Below are 22,941 nucleotides of genomic sequence, written 5' to 3' on the forward strand. Positions count from 1 at the left end.
CACAAAGACAAACACGGTATTAACTTTTAAGTATACATTAGCCATAAAGTACAGGATAACTACACTACAATCCACAGAACCCTAAAAGCTAAGTAGCAAGGAGGATATAAGGACACTTGAATCTCACTAAGAAGGGGAAACAGAATAAGACATAGAACTGGGTAGTGGAGGACAAAAGTACTGGGAGAGACAACTTGAACTGGTGGTGGTAGGGGAACCCTAGGATAAACTAGAAACCTAGAACAATGGAAACTCCCAGGAATCTATGAGGTGACCCTAGCTAAGATGCCTAGCAATGGGGGATACAGAAACAGCTATCTCTGGTAACCAGAAAAGACTTCCAATAGAGAGACTGGAATATCAATCCACCCACAATTTGTTACCCTACAAGATGTGCAGGGATAAAGACAGTATAGAAATTGAGGAAATGGCCGCCTAAAGCTGATTCAGCTTGAGACCCATGTCATGAGAGAATCCTACCCCTGACACTGTTAATGATATTCTTCTATATTTGCAGACAGGAGCCTAGCATAACTGTTATCAGAGATGCTCCACCCAGCAGTTGATGGAAACAGCTGCAGAGACCCACAGCCAAACATTAAGTGGAGCTTGGGAAATCCTATGGAAGATGGAGGGAGGATTGCAGAAGGCAGAGAGGACAAGGATACCACAAGAAAACTCACATAATCAACTAACCTGGGCCCACTGGGGCTCAGAGACTGAAGTGCCAAACAGACAGCAAGCATGGGATGTACCCAGGCCCTCAGCACATATCTAACAGTTCTGCAGCTCAGTCTTCATGCAGGACTCCTAACATCAGGAGCAGGGGCTGTGTCTGACTCAGCTGCCTGCCTCTGGATCTCTTTTCCTTAATCGGGGTATCTCATCTAGCCACAACAGAAGAAGATGCACTTAGTCCTATTCCAACTTGATATGTCAAGGTGAGCTGATATTATGGGAGGTCTCCCCATTGCTGAGGAGAAAGGATGGGGAGGGGGGAATGGAGAAGGAGGGATGAAAGGAGAAGATGGAGGGGAAACTATGATTGAGATGTACAGTAAGTTTAATGATGATGATGATGATAGTAATAATAATAAAGAAATGTTAATTAGGCAGTGGGCCACCTTTGGCCTGGGAGCAGATGTGGAAGTGTCAGCTTTGCTGGCCCCTGCTGTACATTTAGGTTTCCCATTCCTATCCTGATTCTCACTTTAGATCTCCATTTATTACCATAATTAGTTTTCCCAACAGTAATAAAAATGGCTATTGTTATATGAGGAAATGAAGTAAGAATTCATTTTTTTAAACATCATATAGTCATCTCGTTTTGGGTGGGATTCTAAAATGTGGTCCTCTTATTAGTAGAGAGCTAGATATCAATTCTTACATCTTTAAATCTTCTAGCTTCAACAGTTAAAGCAATACGGAATTCATTTTCTAAATCCAAATACTGCTGGTTTAATATATTAATTTTTTCTTGGTATTCTTTTACTTCTTGCTCATGTTTTCTTTCTTCTTTGGACAATCGTTTAGTTAATGCATCCTGGAACTCAGCATCATTGAAAAACTCCCGAGTTTCAATTTCTTGTCTGAAATGAAAACCAAAGCAATGCAGTTCACATTAATAAAACTCAGTGGTCTTAAATGGTGCTGGTTCAACTGGCAGTTGATATGTAGAAAAATGAAATCAGATCCGTATTTGTCGCTTTGCACAAAGCTCAACTCCAAGTGGATCAAGGACCTCAACATAAAACCAGATACGATGAATTTAATAGAAAAGAGAGTGGGAAAGAGTCTCAAACTCATTGGCACAGGGTGGGGAAATTTCCTAAACAGAATTCCAATGGCTCAGGCTCTAAGATCAAGAATTGATAAATGGGACCTCATGAAACTGGAAGCTTCTGTAAGGCAAAGGACATAGTCAACAGGACAACTTACAGATTGGAAAAAAAATCTTCACAAACCACACATCTGATAGAGAGCTAATACCCAAAATATATAAAGAAACTAATGAACAAAAACCCCAAACAACCTAATCAAAAAATGTAGTAGAGAGCTAAACAGAGAATTCACAACAAGAGAAATCTCGAATGATTGAGAATCACTGAAAGAAATGTTGAAAGTCCTTAGTGATCAGGGAAATGCGAATCAAAATGAACCTGGGATTTCACCTTACACCAATCAGAATGTCTAAGATCAAAAATTCAAGTCACAGCACATGGTGATGATGAGGAAAAAGAGAAACACTCCTCCGTTGCTGGTGGGATTGCAAACCGGTACAACCACTCTGGAAATCAATCTGGAGGTTCCTCAGAAAAATGGAAATAGTTCTAGCTATACCCACTTTTGGGCATATACTCAAAAGATGCCCCCCATACCACAGGGGCACATGCTCCACTATGTTCACAGTAGCCTTATCTGTGATAGCCAGAAGCTAGAAACAACCTAGATGTCCCACAAAGGAAGAATGGATTCAGAAAATGTGGTTCACTTACACAATGGAATACTATTCAGTTATTAAGAACAAGGACATCCTGAGTTTTGCAGACAAATGGACAGAACTAAAAAATATCATCCTGAGCAAGGTAACTCAGACCCAAAAGGGCATGCATGCTATGTATTCACTAATAATTGGGTACTACCCCAACAAAGTACAGAATAGGATACAATCCACAGAACTCAAGAAAGTTAACAAGTCGAAAAGCCCAAGTGAGGATGCTTCAGTCCCACTTGGGAGGGAGAAGAAAACAATCACAGGAGGCAGAGGGAGGGAGGGAGGAAGGGAGCTGGGAGGGAAAAGGGGAACATGATCAGGTATTGGGGGGAGGGCAGGACTAAAGCCCTGAGGGCCAGCAGAATAAATGGACATATGCAACATCTGGAGTGGGAGGTGTGAGGTGTGAGGTAGTGGGACCCTCTAGAAGGTACCAAAGACCTGGGAGGGGAGGGACTCTCAAGACTCAAAGGGAGGGACATTAGATGAAATGCCCAATAGTTGGGAATGGGAACTTGTAGAGTCCACCTCCAGTAGAAAGACCGGGCATCAAGTCGAGGAATGGGTTGCCATCCCACAGTCAAAAATTCTGACCCAAAACTGTTCGTGTCTAAAAGAACTGCAGGGACAAAAATAGAGAAGAGTCTGTGGGAAAGGAGATCCAGTGACTGGCCCAACTTTGGATCCATCTCAAGGAGAGGCTCCAGAGCCTATTACTGATGCCATGACAGACAGGAGCCTAGCCTGGCTGCCCTCTGAGAGGCCCAACAAGCATCTGACTGAGACAGAGGCAAACACACCCAACCAATGGACTTGAGCCAGGGACCCTAGTGGTGAAGTTATGGAAAGGCTGGGAGAAGCTGAGGAGGAGGGTGACCTTATAGGAAGACCAGCAGTCTCAACTAACCGAGACCCCCGAGGTCTGTGACACTGAGCCACCAACTAGGCAGCATACAGTAAGTAGCTGGTAGGAGGACCCCACACATATACAGCAGAGGACTGCTTGGTATGGCCTAAGTGAGAGAAGATGCACCTAACCCTTTAGTGACTTGAAGCCTCAGGGAGTTAAGTGGCCTAGTTGGGGTAGGAGCTGGGGTGGGGACATCCTTTTGAGACAGGGTGGGAGGAAGAATGGGATGAGGAACTGTGGGATTGACTGGATTGTAAAATTTTAAAAGTCATAAACAAACAACACCTCAATGGTCTTTAAATAGCTATTAACATTTTGCATCCCCCAAGGTTAATAGAAACAAGTTCCTTTTTTAAAATTACAGAAATGGTACTTAGGTAGACAAAGAGAGTGTACAGTCTACTGCTATAGCAGAATAAATATGGATTAATTTTACAAAAAGTTATTTGGAAGTCAATTAGCATAGCTTCCTCTATATGATGAGCCATTTTTGGTCAAGTCTGAGGAAATATAAAAACAAGATGCATTATTATAAGCCCCTTTCACAATGACACTAAAGTCACATATTTATTTTTTAGTTCCTAGCTATTTCTATGGACTCAATCTAATACAGATGCAAACATGGTGTTTTCCATGAGTTAATTCTGATTTTAATCTTTCTTTCACTACATTGATTGATGGATTACTTGTACGTGTGTCATGCATAGGAGGCACAGGGCAATATGTGGGAGTTAGCTTTCTTCCTAGAATGTGGATCCTAGGAACCACACCATTGAGGCTTAGGGGCTAAGCCACTGTGCCGGCCCTCCATGGGTTAATTCTGCCAGATTTCACCAATGGTCAATCACTGGGTGAGGAAGACTAAGGAGAGAGCCAGGAACTCCCTTTTACTTCTACATGTTAGTGTTGATACTTGTTCACTCACCTGTGCTCCTGTTCTTTCAGTGCCAGAAGGTCATGAAGTTGTTGTACTTGCTCCTTTTCTTGGCGAAGAGAGGTTCGAAGTAAGTTTATTTCTCGATCAGCAGCCGAGGCTTTGAGCTCCACCTCTTGGATCAGTCTCATCTGAGTGAAGTACACATGGTCACAGCTCTTACACAATCATGCCCCTGCTTCTAGTTCTTATCCTTAGCCACTTCATAGTCTCATCTGAGTGAAGGACATGGTCATAGCTCTTACACAGCCATTCCCCTGCTTCTACTTTCTACTTGGTCACTTTGTTTAAAGGGCAAAAGTAGTTTCATTAGCTTAGAAGAAAGCCACAGGGCAGGCAAGCTGGAGATCTTTCAGCTGTCTGAAGGAGAAAAGAGAAAAAGTTAAAGGAGCTAAAGTTAGGCATGGAGGGCATGCAGGCAGGCACACGGTGAGGAAAAGGTAGCTTTGGGAGTGCTGAAGCTGAGAGTGTTAGGGAGGGCATTCCCAGACTCAGACCAGTATCTGAAAGAAAGAGGAAAAAATAGGAAAGAAAAGGAGAAAGTCCTTACTTAGAAAGACTGGCCTACCTCAGAGCTTCATGGCCACCCCAGTAACTGTCCCTGCTTCTATTTAGCTCCTGTAATGTTCATTAAATTGCATGGCCTAACAACTAAGCCGTTTTTATAAACTTTATTGAATTAAGAATGCCATTGTCAATGTAGAAGCATCGATTGTACTGGCATGAATTACTGTTTAGTTGCATACATTTTTTTTGATAGGAATTCCATGCCAACAGCATGAAACTGAAAGTCTTTCAAGTACCCCACAGATCTGAAAGCTGTCTCTCAAAAACATAAAACTATCTCCCTGTAATATTTCTACCAAATTCTTTATGTAAATGTTGGTAGAATAAAGATGTGATTGGCAGGCTGTATAACTGTGATATTTAAAATAACAGTTATGTAATTTCTGCATATAGCCTGATATCTTTTGAACTTACTATAGAATGTAATTAGTTTTAGGGGGAGCCGTCAATCCATTCACCCACATCACTGATCCACTCAGGGATACCTGTGCCTGCTGCTGCTGTGCTTTTTGCTTCTCCATTTTTTCCAATGCTCTTTCCAGAGTTCTCAAGTGTCTGATGTGATCTTCCTGTTGATCTCGTGCTTTCATTAATTCAATAGTTAGTTTTTTAATTTCATTTTGAAGTCTGTGAACTATAACTTCAAGTTGAGCCTTGCAATGCCTCTCCTTGAAAATAGCATCCTTTAGCCTGGAGCATTAATTATATAATAATGACAAGAGTGTTACATATTTAAAAATAAGGAAAATTGCAATCAGTGTTAAGGCTTAAAACAGTGATCAGTGTCTGAAGTATTGTCAAACTCTAATTATATTAAAGAGAAAAAATGGGCAACAAAGCAGTGTATGTCTCTGTCCTGACCCTGGAAATAACATTTTCCTGTAAGGGAAAAACATTTATCATAAACTAAAGAAATTTACATAAACTTGTACTATTTCACAGCAACAGTTTATCCCTAGTGTTTCAGTTTTGAGCTAGATGTGAATTTTTAAAAAGCATTCAGTGTAAATAAGATATAGTCACTGCCCTCAAAGAGCTCAATGTCAAACAGAGAAAATTGACTTGGAATCTCTAAAGCTATGAGATGTAAGTGCTATATAAGTAGCTGGTCAATTTTGACTTCCCAGTATCTTCCAGACCAAAGTACTGATCCCAGCTATGGGCTAGAATATTTTGCTTGCAACTGAAAACGTAACTTACATAAACAAATAGGGAAAGTTTACTAAACTTAGACTGCTAGAACTCTTCTGCACTGAATCCCATTAGGATTCCATTCCACGGAGTTCATTCTCAGGAATTGGCTTCAGCATTTCCTAGTGTGTCTTTATATTTGTAGTATGACAAGAAGTTAAGGGCAAGCCACAAACACTTGGGCGCACTGTCTTTTAAACTTTTTATTATTTGTGTTTGTATATATGTGTGAACACGTGTGCATGCATGAAGGTCAGAGAACAATTTTAATATATAGGTCCCTCCGTGCATTGTGGGTTCAAGAATTGATTTCAGGTTGTAAGGCTTGTGGGGCACGTGCTTTTATCCACTAAGCCATCCTGTAAGGCCTGGGTTTACATTCTAACAGTCACAACAGGAACGATCTTTGCTTGACACAACTTAGAAGAGCCATAAGAGGCTCGGATTAGTTCATTTTGGTTTATATGTGCACCCTGTGAACCAGTCATTGTGATATGGTATTATATTATTAGCTTCAGTTCATACCTCAGCCAGATATAAGAAGCAGCTAAATGGTTGATATAACTCTAGTTTGTGGAAGAATCTCATGAATTAATTACTGAAAGTTGTTTAATGTTTGCCAACTGTAATTCCTAGCATATATGTACACGCACACACACATATATATGCTATATATGTATGTATCCATCAACTGTTCTATGATGGTAATTTCTTCGATTTTTATTGTCTTTCCTTTTGTCTTTAATGAGAACAGTTTTCAAAATAGTCTTCCTTTATTCAGTCAATTCCAGGTTGACATGAGAAAATAAAAGATGAGGGCAAAGAGCTGTAGATAAATAAGATTTAAATAATAATCTAAGTAGTAAATCTTAAACCGAGAGTACAGTTTTAGGATACAGAGGAGATAGGTATTTTAAGAAACAGAATCAAGAAGATATCAATACCAACTAGCTTTGAGATTCTTTCTAGTTTTGATAGCAGACAGCATATTCATGGAACACCAGTTACTAAGGCAAAGAATACAGAATAAGACAAAATATGCTTCTTCCTCAGGATGGGCTAACCTGAAAACACTTATGAGAAATACAGGGAAGGCACTTTTGGTACCGACTAGAACGATAAAGTCCAAGAAGGTTGAAACAATAAACATACTAAACGAGATCTACTTTTGACACAACATTATTCAGAGGGTGGCACCAAGCTGTCAGACTTGGTATTCGGGGCAATGGATACAAGACATACTCAAGAACATCAAGAGCCAGGGGACATTAATCTCAAGATTTTACCCCCAACAACATGGGTATAGATAGAAGTAGCGTTAGAATAACCATGACTGTTCAAGAGAGCAAGGACCATGGAGGTGTATGTTCCAAACCTCCCAAATCCAAACTGGTGAGCAGTTAAGATATTTTTTTCTAGTATACCACAGTTAATATCTATACTATGAAATAAAGCAAAAACTATTTGCATATAGCCAAAACCAAAAGATCAAGAATGTCAAACTGCATGGTGGCAGACACCTGGAAGGCAGAGGCAGGCAGATATCTTCTGAGCCAGAGCTACATAGTGAGACACTACCTCAAACATTCAACATAACAAAACAAAACATGCCAACACTAAAAGGAATTCCAATTATAATACGAAGGGAAATAACATTTAATAAAAACAATTTCTAAAATAAGCGTTGCTTCATTCTGAAGAGAAGGGGAATCCTGTCTTCTACAGTCTCCCTGTGATACATCCTGGGATCTTTGTAAGCCTGTCATGTAATGGGGCTGTTCCGAGGAAGTTTGAGCACTGTTCCCTTTCTCATGTCATGCTTTCATTTCCTGATTAGTATTTTCTTCTATCTATTCAGAGACAGTGATCCCTAAAACACAAATGAAGATGGTGTCTTCGCGTATAATTGCTGTGAAGAGACACTATGACCAAGGCAACTCCTATAAAGGACGACATTTAATTGGGGCTGGTTTACAGGTTCAGTCCACTATCATGTCAGGAAGCACAGCAGCATATAGGCCGATATGGTGCTGGAGAAGCCTAGAGTTCTACATCTTCACACACAGGCAGCAGAAGGAGACTGTGTGCCACACTGGGCATAACTTGAGCACAGAAGACCTCAAGGACTGCCCCCACAGTGACACACTTCCTCTGGCAAGGCCATATCTCCTAAAAGTACCACTTCCCATGGGCCTAGCATTCACACACAAGATATGGGGCATACCTATTCAAACCACCACAGACGGTGACAGATAGACTCACATAAGAGCAGAGTGCACCAAAATATGCAGTCACAGTGATTTTCATAGTGAACATATTTAGGTAGCATGGCTTCTTTTTCTCTCTCACACAGGTACAACATATAAAAGAAGCAGGTAGGAGAGGCATTTTTCTGTTTTCTTTTCTTTAAGTATCAGTATCACACAACCAAATGTATAAAATAAATGAGGGATCAGGTGGGAAACTGTTTCCCTCAATTTCATATTCACATGAGATCTTGTAAGAAGAATTATCCTGTCTATAGACACAAAATTGAACTAAAACTTCCAGATCCTACTTATGACCAATACCAAGTCTGGAGACCTAGTGTTCCTCTAAAAATAAGAAAAAACAGAATCAGAAAATAACTCTGAGGAAAAACAATAACCATTTGAAGAAAGGGATAACTTAACTATTGAAATCAAAGTGGAGGGGGTTACTACAATGTATCTTTACACAATGTAATAAGAATGTACTGGAGTGAAAAACTCCTTAGGCAAATAGGAGACTGAATAGACAAGAAAAAAATAAGAAAGAATTAAGGAACTTGACCTACATAGTACCAAAGCTAACACAGGAAATGATTATGTTAAAGAGACTAGGATTCATAAACCTTAAAGAGAAATTTGGCAATGCCAGCCCTTTTTACAAATACAGCATTAGACAAAGCATGTTACCCCTTCAAAGCACTAAATATTCAAATCAAATGAAAGTCACATATATTCATTTTCCTAACTATCACTATTTTAAACCAAGGCATTCCTATTCCAAGTCTAGTAATTTTCGTGTTCTGAGAGACACCTTTAGACTCCTATTTTTCCCTACTTTTCTTAATTTATCTCATATATCCAGAGCACTGGTTTATCCTCCTTTTTTTCCCCACAGTGCCCCTCCCTCCATTCACTCTTCTGAAAAAGGCAGGCCTCCCAGGGATATATCAACCAAACAGAGCATATCAAGTTTCAGAAAGAAAGTTCTAGGCGTCTCCCTCATATCGAGGCTAGACAAGGTAACCCAGTGGGAGGAAACGTGTCTCACAGCTAGGTTCCATATGCAGAGTACCTACCTCACATTTAACAGGCTCTCTGGTTGTCAGTGCAGCCTCTGTAAGCCTCTCTGAGCTAGTTAGTTGATTCTGTCAGTGTTCTTGGCCCTGCTGATCAAGGTCCTCCCCACCCCTCTTCTGAAGGATTTGAGCCATATCTTTGCCTTACCTATCTGTGGTAATGATTGCCTGGCTGTGAACATCTTTCTTCTCATTTGCTTGCTTATGTAGCTCATCAATATAGTCCATAAGTTTCTTTTCCGTTTGCTCCGCTTTCCACCTCATCTCTCTCTCTTGGTCTAACTGTTCCACAAGGGACTAAAGAAAACAGCAATGCTTCAAAATTTGGAAAAAGTCAGCAAACTTCTCACCGCCTGAGTTGTTTCATTTATTTTACAGTAACTTATTGTAAAAAGTTACAATGAGATTTACAGTATGGACGTAAAGCACACAGAAGAGAGTGGATATTGCTGGGTACATAATCATTTCAAATGAGCATTAGCTGGTACTGTCATGACTATTATAGAAGGCAAACCTATTGTTAGATTATATTTTTTACACTATAGAGTAGAATACAATAACCAGTTCTCTAACATGTAAAATGAGAACAAGCTAATTAATATATTCAGCAAGTCTTGAATTTGTAAAATAATTTCAGCATCTCTGCATCCTTTTCCAAAACTGGGTTTCAGGACAACTAACACGACAGTATAAAGAATACTTTTGTGAGAAAACACAGAGATTTACTTTTTTATATCTCTCAAAGTAGGAACTATTAGTTTGGGAAATAGGAACTGAGATTTTCCCAATAAAACATCATTTCAACTGATCTAGCAAATGTTAACAGCAGTGATATCACACAAAATATGGAAACTAGGAAGGGTAAAATTAGCCAATTTTCATCACTCTGATAAAACTACAAACATTTATTGCTCATGAAAAATTGGTTAACTTTCTAGGACTTTGTACTTAAATCTAAGATTCAGTTTTCTTAATTTTCTAAACCATACCCGGTAAGTGTTGTCGTTCGAAGCACTTTTGTCTACTTTAATCATGCCATTCTTCTGCTCATCTACTTCTCTTAAGTTATTACAGTTTACTAACGATGATCTTACATATAAATCTCTCAAGTAAGGCTGTCTCATTTTACGATTACAACTGCAAAGAATAAAAGGCAGGAAATAATCAAAAGTACAGTTTATGTTTTTCAATACAAACACCTGTAGCCACATATCTGGTATTTAAAATTAAGGAACTTGAGAGGTGGCTCAGTGGTAAAAATCACTGGCATTCCAGGGAAACTGGGTTCATTCCTAGCATTCACATGGCAGCTCATCACCATCTGTAACCCAGTCCCAGAGGACCTGATGCCCTCTTCTGTTATTAGCAGGCATCAGGACACAGTGCAGACATATATGCAGACAAAACACCCATACCAATACAATAAATAATTATTTTAACAAAAAATGCATTAAGTAAGGTAATAATTAACTTGGGAAACTAATTCATGAATTTTATAAGGAATGAGCTTTTCTAATTCACTATTTAGAGTTTCAAGAGATAATGATTTTATTGTGTAGTGTTCAACATACGCAAGATGAAATGCACTATGATCATATAAGAGAAGAATTTGAAAAGGATGATTTAATTACCCTATGGCACTTGAAAGCTTAAAATTGACACAATAAACCAGAGTAAATGGATTCTATCAGTAGTCAGAATAAAAAGAAATTCTTGGGCATATCCTAACTAAAAAGTACTAAATGTTTTTTTTTTTTTATTACATGAAATTTTATACATGGATTACTATGAAGAATTGAAATAACCAATGAGTACATTTAAAAAAGAATCATGCAGGTAAAAAGTGGATTGTACCTACTCTGAGGTACAGTCTTTTCTTAACCGCTCATGGTTGATACCCCAGCTATGAAAATAGACATTAGATTTCTACATCTGCATATCAAAAATAATCATTTTGTTTGCCTCTGATCCTAGCTTAGTTTACTGTTTAACTAGGCCTTGGCCTCCCAGCAAGATCTGCCCACAGATAGGGTAGAAATTAGCCAATAAAACACAAGTGTATCAGATTTACTTCCTACTTCCTGCAAGTAGTATAGTGGCCTTTTGTTTGGTATTATACATTAATTTCTCAAAGAGAAAGCCGTCTTTTATGAGTATACAGTTCTCAAGTTTCTGCAGGGATTGGGTGTAGAACCAAGTACAGACACCAAAATCTCTAAATGCTCCCTTCATTATATAAAATGGCATAGCATTTTTATACATAACACATTTGAGTATATATTAAAGTGTTTAGACAAATTTCAATATCCAATACAATATCTGACATGATACCTAAAAAGCTAATTTATTATACTCTGTTATTTAAAAAATGACAAGAAAAATTCAATGAGAAGCAATAACTTTAAAACTAGTAAATAGTTCATATTAGTAAAGATGTAATTCTTTGATTTCATTTGATCAGAGGTTGGTTGAATCCATGGATGCAGAAATATAGGATACGGGAGGCCAATAGTAGACCAAATCTGAGCTCCCAGGCTAAAAAGGAAAAAAAAATCTTTGATGTCAATAAACTGAGAAGTTTATCATCATGAAACAGCAAGGGGGAAGCCAGTCAGTTACCCCTACCTGTGTGCTTTATTTGGACTACTAAGACCAAAGCCAAGTACCTTACAAAAGCACCATTGTTTTTATTGTGGTGCTTAATACTTTGAATAGTTCTGGTATAGTATGGGATTTTTGTTCTTCTGGAAACTTTTCTGCTGCACTCTTTTCTGTTTCCATAGTCACTTTCAGAAGTTATATCTGTGTCTCTTTTTGGTCTGAGGTCTTTCTCAGGAACATTATCTATTAAGGAATTATTAGTCTAGAACATAAAAAGAGAAAGGAAGTCTGTTAAAAGTTCTGCTCAGAATAACTAATTAAAATTTAATGCCTTCTTAAATATTAAGATACTTTATAAGATTAAAGATTTATAAATTATATATCTTTGAAACTGAAGACAAGACATCCAGCTCTGGCACAAGAGAAAAAGGGGAAAAAGTTTTTAGCAACTCAAATCTGGGAAAATAAAAAGAAAACAAAACCAGGAAAAGATAAAACTATTTTAAAGACTTCAGAAGTGGGAAAAAATGCTAAGAATAATTTAGCAAAATAAACCAGAATGAGACCATGCTTCTATCTGAGACTATCAGTTTACTATGGAGAAATTTTGACTGCCAGGTATACAAGGTTAAGACTTTTGGGCTGAAAACCAGAGGCAATAAAAGGCAGTGTCTAAAAGCAAATGAAATATGAATTGATACCTAACAGACCAAATTAGAGTTCAAGTCAAATCAAATTAGTGCTAAATAATAGCATGCAAACATTCATAACATTCAGCTTCCAAGTGTTCACTAGGAAGGTTGATAATGAAAAAGACAAATCAGAGTTAAGTATGGTGGTATATTACTGTAATCCCAGAATTCTAGAAGCAGAGGCAGGACGTCAAGGTCATCTGTGTTACACATTAAGAACTCATCTTAAAAAACTAAAGCAACTAAGGAAGAAAAAACCTAGATCTCCCATCAACTGTCATTAGGGACACAGAACACTGCAGCAACTCTGAAAAATCTGGCAGGCCTCCAAATCAATCTAGGGATGAGCAACTGCACATGGAGGTGTCCAGCCAAGAGGATTCAAAACACACATCCAATTCAAATCCTGAATGGTAGCATTATAGTAGTGTCATTCAGCTGCCATGGAAACACTAGTCAAATGTCTATGAACTGATATCACATATACAAAACAAGAAAGTACTATTGCAATACAGGTACTGACACCCATGAAGGAAGGCAACAAAGAAAATGAGTGAAAACCATCTCCCGTTGTTTTCTGCCACTGTTACTGTACATAATTCTATTTTTGTAAAGAAAAAATACAGATACAGTCAATATGATGTTTCTGGTTGGTCAACTTATGTACAATTTCTACTTTATATTCTTAACTACTTTTTCTTCAATAAAATACATTACTTCGTTGAGCAGCTGTAGGATTTGATCATCTAATTTCTGAAGTTTCATCTCATTTTGAAAATTGTTTTCATGATTAATTTTTTCTGGTTCAGATGAACACGCAGATAAAAGTGAGGTCAAAACATTTTCTTCTGGTGTACTTGTAAATTCCTCCAAAGGAGGCAACACATCTATTGGTGGTGCTGACATATTATCAACGACCTATGACACAGAGACAAACCAAAGTCCTTTAAAGTTCATATTCTGATTCATTTACTCTTGACGCTATCATTTCTCTTAGAAAACCATTACTACTTTACCTCATCTTCACTTATATTCAGGGGGGAATCAGAAGAAACTAAATTATCCAGAAGACCTTCGAAGCACTGTAGGTGCGATGAGTTCATCTCTTCCAAACTTACTGGCTCACCAAATATATTCTTGCAGTCTAAGATTCTCAGCTGTGGTAAAGTCTGGAGAATGATTGCTCGGTACCCTGGGAAACAAAGAGTTCAAAATCAAAGCATAGACACTTTAAGAGATTATGTCTAAAACCAACCAAGCTACTAGGTATATTGCCTGAATATCAGTCCCATGATGTACTAATAAACTGAGAATAAACATTATGAACTCGACATCTTCAACATGCAGTCAGTAAATACAGAAGAGGCAAAGCAGTCCTGCCTTATCCCAAGCACCATTCCTGATAAAGCCAGATCACTGAACCGTAAGCGTGAAAAATTACCTCAGGATTATAAACACATGAAACCAACAGAATTCTTCTCTGAGAAGGATGATAAACAGGGCTTTTGCTTAGTTTAATATGACCATCATAAATGAATCAAAATTGTGATGTGAGTGGCAGAATTCCCCATAGTGAGACATTAGTGAAATAGCTCACTTTTTCTTCTTAATTACTCATCATTAATATTAGGATATGTAATATGTCATGTATTAAATAAAAATATATTCACTAAAGAACAATTAAATGAGAAATCTGTCAAATTAACTTTACATTGTTATGAAACCAATGACCCAGATTTTCTGGAAGAGCAGCCAGTGCTCTTAACCATCAAGCCATCTCTCTTATGATTCATTCAATTCCTCCCTCTTTTAATGTGTGTAGATCAATGGACAACTTGTGGGAGTCATTTGTCTTCTTTCACCATGGGGATCCCAGGAACTGAACTCAGGTCATCAGGCTTGGTGGCAAGTTATATTATCTCATTAACCACTCGAGTAACTTCAATACTAATTATTTCTCAAAAGGATCAACTAAGTGGTTGAAAAAAAAAAAAAGAGTGTGACCTACAAAACCAAGGACAGAACTTTTTTATAAAAGATTTATTTTATTCATTTGAGTGTTGCCTCTGCATGTATGTGCCACATGAATGCTTGGTGACTATAAAAAAGGGGACATTAGATTTCCTGGAAGTGCAGTTATGTATAGTTGTGAGCCACCGTATGGCTGCTGGGAAATGGACTTGTAAGTTTAAGCACTCAAGACACATTAATGAATTCACATGGTATAAACCTCAAAAGCTACAAATCAGAGATTCCCCAATACTCACTTCCTGCTTTTAAGTCCTGTTACCAGGAGTTACTGTGCAATCTCCTAGATGTCATACACATTAATATATAGGCATGCTATTTTTAAGTATATATGTAGGATAAAGGGTGGTGTTAGTTTTTACATAAATTATACTTGCTTTTGTTTCTCTTAGTATAGCTGGGGATAAAGGACCAGCTATAGTGAATAGAAATATTCTATTTTCTCTTTTCATGGTGACATAATATTACAATACTAGAATCTAACTGCGGTGGTTTGAATAAAAATAAAATCCCTATGGACCACTATAGGTTCATAGGGATTGGCACTATCAAGAGGTATGATCTTATTGGGGTAGGTGTGGCTTTATTAGCAGAAGTGTGTCACTAGGAGCTGGGCTTTGAGGTTTCATACGCTCAAGCTGACCCTGTGTGGCTCACATTCTCTTCCTGCTGCCTATGGATCTAGATGTAGAACTCTCAGCTCTCTCTCCAGCACCATGTCTGCCTGCATGCCACCATTCTTCATGCCATGAGTATAATGGACTAAACCTCTGAGCTATAAGCCGGTCCCAAATAAATGCAATCTTTGAATCCCTGCCTATATTAAGAGAAAGAAAAGCAAGGAAATGTTGCCATGATCATGGTGTCCCTTCACAGCAGTAAAACCCCAACTAAGACAAAACCATAGTCATAAAAATGTGAAATATTCACCATCAAATATATAAACTATCTAAATAATACCACTAACCTATGTACCCTGCTGGGGACGCAGCTAACCTAGTAAAGTGTTTGCCTCAGTGCATGATACCTGGGGACAATTGCGATGGTACCTTGGGTTCAATTCATAGCACCACTTAGCTGGGCATAGAGGTGTATGACCATGATCCCAGGACTCCAGAGGGAGGTTCATGCTTATCCTGTACTACACATCAAATTTGAAGCCAGCCTAGGGTGTAAGAAATACTGTCTTAGGGAAAAAAGAAGAGAAGAAAGAAAGAAGAAGGGAGGGAGGGAGAAGGGAGGGAATCCTACACACTTTAAACATAGAAGCAATTTAGTTTTCCAATAAATTCTTTGTTTCCCTAAACATACACATGTGTGTGTGTTTACACACACACACAGACACACACACACACACACACACAGACACACACACACACACACAGACACACACACACACACAGACACACACACACACAGACACATGGAAATCTTAAGAGTAAAATAAAGGGATCATAACTTCAGGAAATAAATGCTTTCATATTTAAGTATTAGAAATGCATTTAATTAACTATTTCATACCTGGTACAAGACAGATAGGATTACCTTCTCCATCTTTCTCTAAAATAAGATTGGTTAGGAAGTGTAATCCTACTGTACACTGAAGTAAGTGATGGATGCTATCTATATAATTACTATGTAGGTCAATATATCTAAGTTTATACTTTAGTCCATGAAGGGGGATCAACCCTGCAACAGGAAAAAAAAATGTTTTAAGGCAAAGAAACAGCATATGAGGATAATTAGTAAAATTCTGTTACTTCTAACAAGTAATTCTAAAAATTGTAAATCAGTTATATCACTTTCATAAAAGATAATAATTTCAAAATCTTCTTAGAAATGCAGAGCACATGAAAAACTGAGTTTAACTTTTAAGATACAAGTTCCTGGAATTGTCCATATCTATATTGTACAATGTAGTAGTCACTAGTTGTTTTTATATTTAAATTAATATTTAATTAAATACTCAGTGCCTTGTACCACCAGTCAAATTTCAAGTCAATAGTCGCATCTGGTTACTAGTAGCCGTGTAGGAGGGCACCAAAGCTTTCATCACATCTGATCTTCTACTGCCCCTTACTATGTGAGTACAGTACATAATCATTGAAGCTTAAGCAGAACCCTCCTAAAGTAAGCTTTCCTCACTTTAGCTTTTTCTGCTACTGATCAGAGTTGCCTTCATTTCTGTTTTATTCAGGTATTATTTTGGCAGCAACAAAAGTTTTAATAGAAGGACATCACTCAGATAAAACACTTGGTCATTATTATCATTTGACGTAGTTTTCCAACAGTGAGCTAAGTCCTCAGAGCCTACAAAGCTTCAGCATTATGGAAATATGAACGAATGTACTTACCGCTGAGATCACTTATGTGATTATAAGACAAATTCAGTCTAGTCAGATTTACCAGTGCTTCGAGTCCTAAAAAAGAGGGAGGAAGTACATAGCCTTTATAAGGTTTAAATAAAGAAACAGCACTGTTTCACATTAATAGTGAAATCAACTGCCATTTGGGGAGTTATTTATTTAGTTTTATGGAAAAAATGCATAGGTAGTTTTAGGGTCAATTTTCAAAAGTTTATGATTCTATTAATTCCATTCATTGGAAGAAAATACACACATAATTTTATTTTTTACTTTTTTTTCTCCTCACAGAAAATGCCCCATGTAATCGTTTACAAACCTTCCACTCTTGTGATCAAATTGCAGGACAAGTTTAAAGTGCATAGCTTTGTTAGTGTGTTCAGGCCTTCAATTTGACTTATTTGATTAGATGACAGATCCAAATGTCGCAGGTTCCAAATGTGGTCAATGGATGTGATCTTGGAGATGTTATTACAATGCAAATTGATGGCATGAAGGGATGAATCTAAAGATAACTCTGATATACTATAAAACATAAAAACATATTTAGAAGCATAACCAAATAGTTAGAATTAAGTAGGTAACTATAATGAATATTTGCTCTACTCACTTCAGAAAAAAAAATCTGTCTTAGACTCCCTTCCTTTCCTACCCAACTTGTGTCCTTATCAAGACCAATGTGTACTGACCAAATATCCTTGCATGTGCAGCCTTCTACTAGAGTTTGGCAGGCTTATTAAGAGGAGCATTCTTAGAGAAAACTGACCCTCTTCTGGTAGCTAAAAATGAGCAACTGCAAGCTTTAAAGGTATTTTCTTTCTTAATTTTCAAACTCTTAAGTGGTTGGTGTATGGTTATGACAGTTAAACAGACCAAGAGTGACCTGACATGAATCTGGATCTTATGCATGAGTTTATAACTTTTTTTTCTTTACTGCCAATGATAGCTAGTTAGTGAGAATGTAATTGATTTCCAAAAAATAATAATAATAATAAAAAACAAAACAAAAACAAAAACTCACTAATTATTGCTCTTCTCAGTGGAAAGGCTCAGGTCCTCTCTAACTGCAAGTTGGAATGCATTTCCTCTAAACAGAAATCATCTCTTTACTCCCTAAATAACCACTTATAAGTTAAACTTGCTGAATAGAACATTATTTCCAAAGAACTATAGTGTGTTGTTCAGAGGTGCTAAAAGTAGTTTGAACAGTACACACAATGTTAAGGGCATCTGTGGTAGACTTTTGTGCTGGCTAGTATAAAGTTGCCGGACACATTTGCAAACCTCAAAACACCAATTTCTAAAGCTGTCTAAAGTATTTCCCGATTATCTAGCTTCTATCATTTACAGAATTATTTAAGGACAGATTTTGTGCTATTACTATACGCTGTTAATTGCAATCTGTTTTACGTTGAATTTAATTGTTCACTAGTTGCACTGTCAAATTATATAATGTATCTAAAATATAAATTCTTAGATTCATTGCTTAGTAGAAAAAAACGATCTTGCTTAATTGCTGTGGTGATGAGTATTAACACATAAACATTCACATAGACATCATCCTCGAAGTGCTAACCATTATTAAATATAAATGTAAGCATTCTTTTGAAAAACCTCTTCATTGGCAACCCTTAGATCAGGACTGGAACTAAGCTGTTTTCATTATATTATAAATACCAGGGTTCAGACGGAATGGAGCAGGTACCTCCCCAAAGACACAGAGACTACTGTAATGGAAATGCCTGGATCTCAGAAATAGCTAGCTGTCCAGTGAAACTCAAGAAAGGGTCTAGGTTGAACTGGTAAACTGGGCTCAAAGAATATGGAAAATCAAGGGGCCAGAAAAAACACTGAATGGTCTGGGCAACATAAAACAGGATCAGCTAAAAGAGTTACATTTGGTACCTACAACAAGTATATGGATATTGGATTATGCCTTAGTAAAAGAACTTAAAAAACGGATGAGAATTGAGGTAAGAGGTGTAAGCAGGGTACAGAAAAGGCTTGCTGTGCTGCTAGCTTGGGATGCAAGCCCTAGGGCCACTTCTCAGGCTCAGGAAAGGAGACCAGGAAGAGGAACAGCAAGAGTGAGCGAAAGTGGGGCTGAGACGAGGGGAAGGAGGAAGCCTGGGCACGGCAGGGGGTTAAGAAAGAACAGGAGGCTCCCATGGGTGAGGGAAAGAAAGACACCCCAGGATCTGCGGAGAGGATAAGAAGAACCCCGGCTTCCGCAGTGAGTCTGGAGGAATTCCTAGTTCGGCAGGGAGGAGGCCAGGGCCGCGCTGGGAGGACAGGGAGGAGCTCCAAGACGTTCTGGGAGGATAGAGTGGAGCCCCGGGCGGTGCAGGGAGAACAGAGAGGAGGAGCCCCCAGGCGGTGCTAAGAGAGGGCAGAGAGGAGTCCCTGGCCACGCTGGGAGGAGAGAGGAACCCCAGGCTATGCTGGGGGAAGAGGGAAGAGGCCCAGGATGTGCTGGGAGGATACGAGGAATCCGCTACCCCCCAACCACCCCCCAACCCCGAAGCCTGCCAATCCGAGGTCCGACCAGGTGGCGGCTGCTACCTGTGCAGGCCTTTGTCCATGAAACACACATCCTCGCAGCTGCTGTCGCCATCCTCCGGTTCGATTTCCGTACATGCCGCCGCCTCCATGGTACCAGCGACGGGGAGTGGGTGTTAATTGGCGCCCAGCGCTGGGTCCCAGCTTGCTCACGCCTCCAAGTGCCGGAGCGGGGCGTGGGCAAGGGGCGGGGCGAGGACTTTCTAACCGCCCGCCGCACTTTCCCGCTTTGCGCGGCCGCAAAGCAACACGACCGTGCCGCTCAAAGAGGGCTTGACTTTTACGGCATCTGCCTTAAAAGTACAACCTTTCCATCTGTTGGCTTGGAAAGAGTGGGGCTATCCTAGGTCGCTGTTTACGAACGTTATTTATAGCCTACTACCCTATGAAGGCGTTTCCCACAATAGTCTAGTTTTATACTTCATGACATGATCTTGCAGACATAGTAAGTCGTTAAGTATTTGGACAATGCCTTTATGTATGTGGGTCTCCATGTGTTGAGAAAAGAATGTTCAGCCTTTGTTTTTGTTTGGTTATCAGTTATTTATTTATTTATTTATTTATTTATTTATTTATTTATTTATTCATTCATTCACTTTTACACTCCAGATTTTATTCCCCTCCTGGTCCACCCCCAGCCCCCCCCCCCCCCCACTGTTCCACATCCCATACCTCCTCCCTGCCCTCTTCACCCCCTCCTCCCCCAGTCTCCACAAGGATGTCCCCACCAGACCTCTAAACTTCCTGGGGCCTCCAGTCTCTTGATCAGCTTTTTAATGAATTCGCTCAAGAGACACTCTTTATGCCTCTGTAAAGCAAACACCTCAAAGATATTTCTCTGGGCTGTTCCAAACTAGAGTTTCCAGTACAATGGTTTTCCACTGTGGATTAAAAATTATTTTGGTAGGTGATGACATAGATTGATCTCCTTTCAGGAACCTTATTTCAACAGTTCTTCGGAAAATCTCACAAAATGGTAGGGGTTGTTCAGACCATGTTGAAAAGTGCACTCTAACAAAGACAAAGCAATTTTGTTAGCTCATACATACAGGAAAATATCCTGACACTTTAGTTTTTTCATACAATCTATCTACAGCCTCAAGAATATTTAGCCACGTAAGACATTGCAAAGATGAGACACAGACACCAAAATTGAGTTTTCCTGGCTACCATATACATATCTCATTTTGATAACGGCTCCAGATTATTCCTTAAAACATTATAATTTTGAACATCTTTCTGTATATGATACACTATTTTATTATTCAAGTACTTAGCTTGCGTAAACCTATGTAAGACCAGGGAGGTTCATTGCAACTTGTCCAATTTTTTTTTAATTTTTATTTTTCTTGGATATTTTATGTATTTACATTTCAAATGTTATCTCCTTTCTCCCCTCTCCCATCCCCCTCCCCCTCCCCCTGCTTCTAGGAGGATGCTCCCACTCCCACCAACCTACCCCTACCTCAACGGCCTGGCATTACCCAACATTGAGGGAATGAGTGTTCACAGGACCAAGGGCTTCTCCTCCTATTGATGCTGGGCAATGCCAGCCTCTGCTACATATGTGACTGGAGTCATGGGTTCCTCCATGTGTACTCATTGTTTGGTGGTTTAGTCCCTGGGAGCCTTGGGGGGATCTGGTTGGTGTTGTTCTTTCTGTGGGGTTGCAAACCCCTTCAGCTCCTTCAGTCTTTTTTCTAACTCCTCCATTGGGTATCAGTAGGGCTCTGGCAGACCCTCTCAGGGGACACCCATATTTGACTCCTGTCAGCAAGCACTTCTTGGCATCAGCAATAGTGACTGAGTTTGGTGCCTGCATATAGGATGGATCTCCAGGTGGGGCAGTCTCTGGATGACCTTTTCTTCAGTCCCTGCTCCACACTTTGTCCCTATATTTCCTTCCATGAATATTTTGTTCTCCTTTCTAAGAAGAAAGGAGGCATCCATATTTTGGTCTTCTTTCTTTTTGAGCTTCATATGATCTGTGAATTTTTTCTTAGGCATTCCAAGCTTTTGGGATAATATACACTTATCATTGAGTGCATACCATGTGTGTTCCTTTGTGACTGGGTTACCTTAATCAGAATATTTTCTAGTTCCATCCATTTGTCTATGAATTTCATGTAGTCATTGTTTTTAATAGCTGAGTAGTACTCCATTGTGTAAATCTACCACATTTTCTGTATCCATTCCTCTGTTTTAGGACATCTAGATTCTTTCCAGCTTCTGGCTATTATAAAAAAGATTGCTATGAACATAGTGGAGCATGTGTCCTTGTTATATGTTGGAACATATTTCAGGTATATGCCTAGGAGTGGTATAGCTAGGTCCTCAGGTAGTACTGTGTCCAGTTTTCTGAAAAACTGCCAAGACTGATTTCCAGACTATTATACTAGCTGGCAATCCTGCCAAGAATGGAGGAGTGTTCCTCTTTCTCTACATACTCATAAATATATGTTGTCACCTGAGGTTTTGATCATAGCCATTCTGATTGGTATAAGGTTGAATCTCAGGGTTGTTTTGATTTGCATTTCTGTGACCACTACGGACTTTGAACATTTCTTTAGGTGCTTGTTAGCTATCTGAGATTCCTCTGTTTTGAATTCTTTTTTTTTTTTAATTATTAACTTGAGGATTTCTTATATACATTTCTTATATATATTTCTTATATACATTTCTTATATACATATTCCATTTCCTGTTTTCCGGGCAAACATTCCCCTAATCCCTCCCCCTCCCCTTCTTCATTGGTGTTCCCCTCCCCATCCTCCCCCCATTACCGCCCTCCCCCCAACAATCTAGTTCACTGGGGGTTCAGTCTTAACAGGACCCAGGGCTTCCCCTTCCACTGGTGCTCTTCCTAGGATATTCATTGCTACCTATGAGGTCAGAGTCCAGGGTCAGTCCATGTATAGTGTTTAGGTAGTGGCTTAGTCCCTGGAAGCTCTGGTTTCTTGGCATTGTTGTACATATGGGGTCTCGAGCTTCTTCAAGCTCTTCCAGTTCTTTCTCTGATTCCTTCAACGGGGGTCCTATTCTCAATTCAGTGGTTTGCTGCTGGCATACGCCTCTGTGTTTGCTGTATTCTGGCTGTGTCTCTCTCGAGAGATCTACATCCGATCCTGTCGGCCTGCACTTCTTTGCTTCATCCATCTTGTCTAATAGGATGACTGTATATGCATGGGCCACATGTGGGGCAGGCTCTGAATGGGTGTTCCTTCTGTGTCTGTTTTAATCTTTGCTTCTCTATTCCCTGCCAAGGGTATTCTTGTTC

At 39.1% G+C, this 22,941-nt stretch overlaps 1 protein-coding gene across 8 annotated transcripts in view; it reads right to left on the reverse strand.

The window, feature by feature from the left end:
- The window catches only part of Lrrcc1 (leucine rich repeat and coiled-coil centrosomal protein 1), a 34,629-nt gene extending 14,721 nt beyond the window's left edge, over positions 1–19,908 (reverse strand). Inside the window, exons 1-12 of one of the 8 annotated variants that reach the window (XM_039101805.2) lie at positions 19,668–19,908; positions 17,425–17,630; positions 17,097–17,162; positions 16,264–16,431; positions 13,731–13,906; positions 13,432–13,632; positions 12,088–12,284; positions 10,411–10,558; positions 9,570–9,718; positions 5,391–5,595; positions 4,330–4,469; positions 1,388–1,589 (exon numbers count right to left, since the gene is read on the reverse strand). In XM_039101805.2, the coding sequence (XP_038957733.1) occupies positions 1,388–1,589; positions 4,330–4,469; positions 5,391–5,595; positions 9,570–9,718; positions 10,411–10,558; positions 12,088–12,284; positions 13,432–13,632; positions 13,731–13,906; positions 16,264–16,431; positions 17,097–17,162; positions 17,425–17,630; positions 19,668–19,756 (1,947 nt within the window). In that variant the 5' untranslated portion in view covers positions 19,757–19,908. Of the gene's footprint in view, positions 1–1,387; positions 1,590–4,329; positions 4,470–4,490; positions 4,699–5,390; positions 5,596–9,569; positions 9,719–10,410; positions 10,559–12,046; positions 12,285–13,431; positions 13,633–13,730; positions 13,907–15,769; positions 15,793–16,263; positions 16,432–17,096; positions 17,163–17,424; positions 17,631–19,667 lie in introns of those variants that run through there. The other 7 variants (NM_001100645.3, XM_039101810.2, XM_039101813.2 and 4 more) reach the window with 7 other exon arrangements.
- Positions 19,909–22,941: the final 3,033 nt, after the last annotated feature.

This window comes from Rattus norvegicus, chromosome 2, assembly GCF_036323735.1.
Source record: "Rattus norvegicus strain BN/NHsdMcwi chromosome 2, GRCr8, whole genome shotgun sequence".
Classification (NCBI taxonomy): domain Eukaryota; kingdom Metazoa; phylum Chordata; class Mammalia; order Rodentia; family Muridae; genus Rattus; species Rattus norvegicus.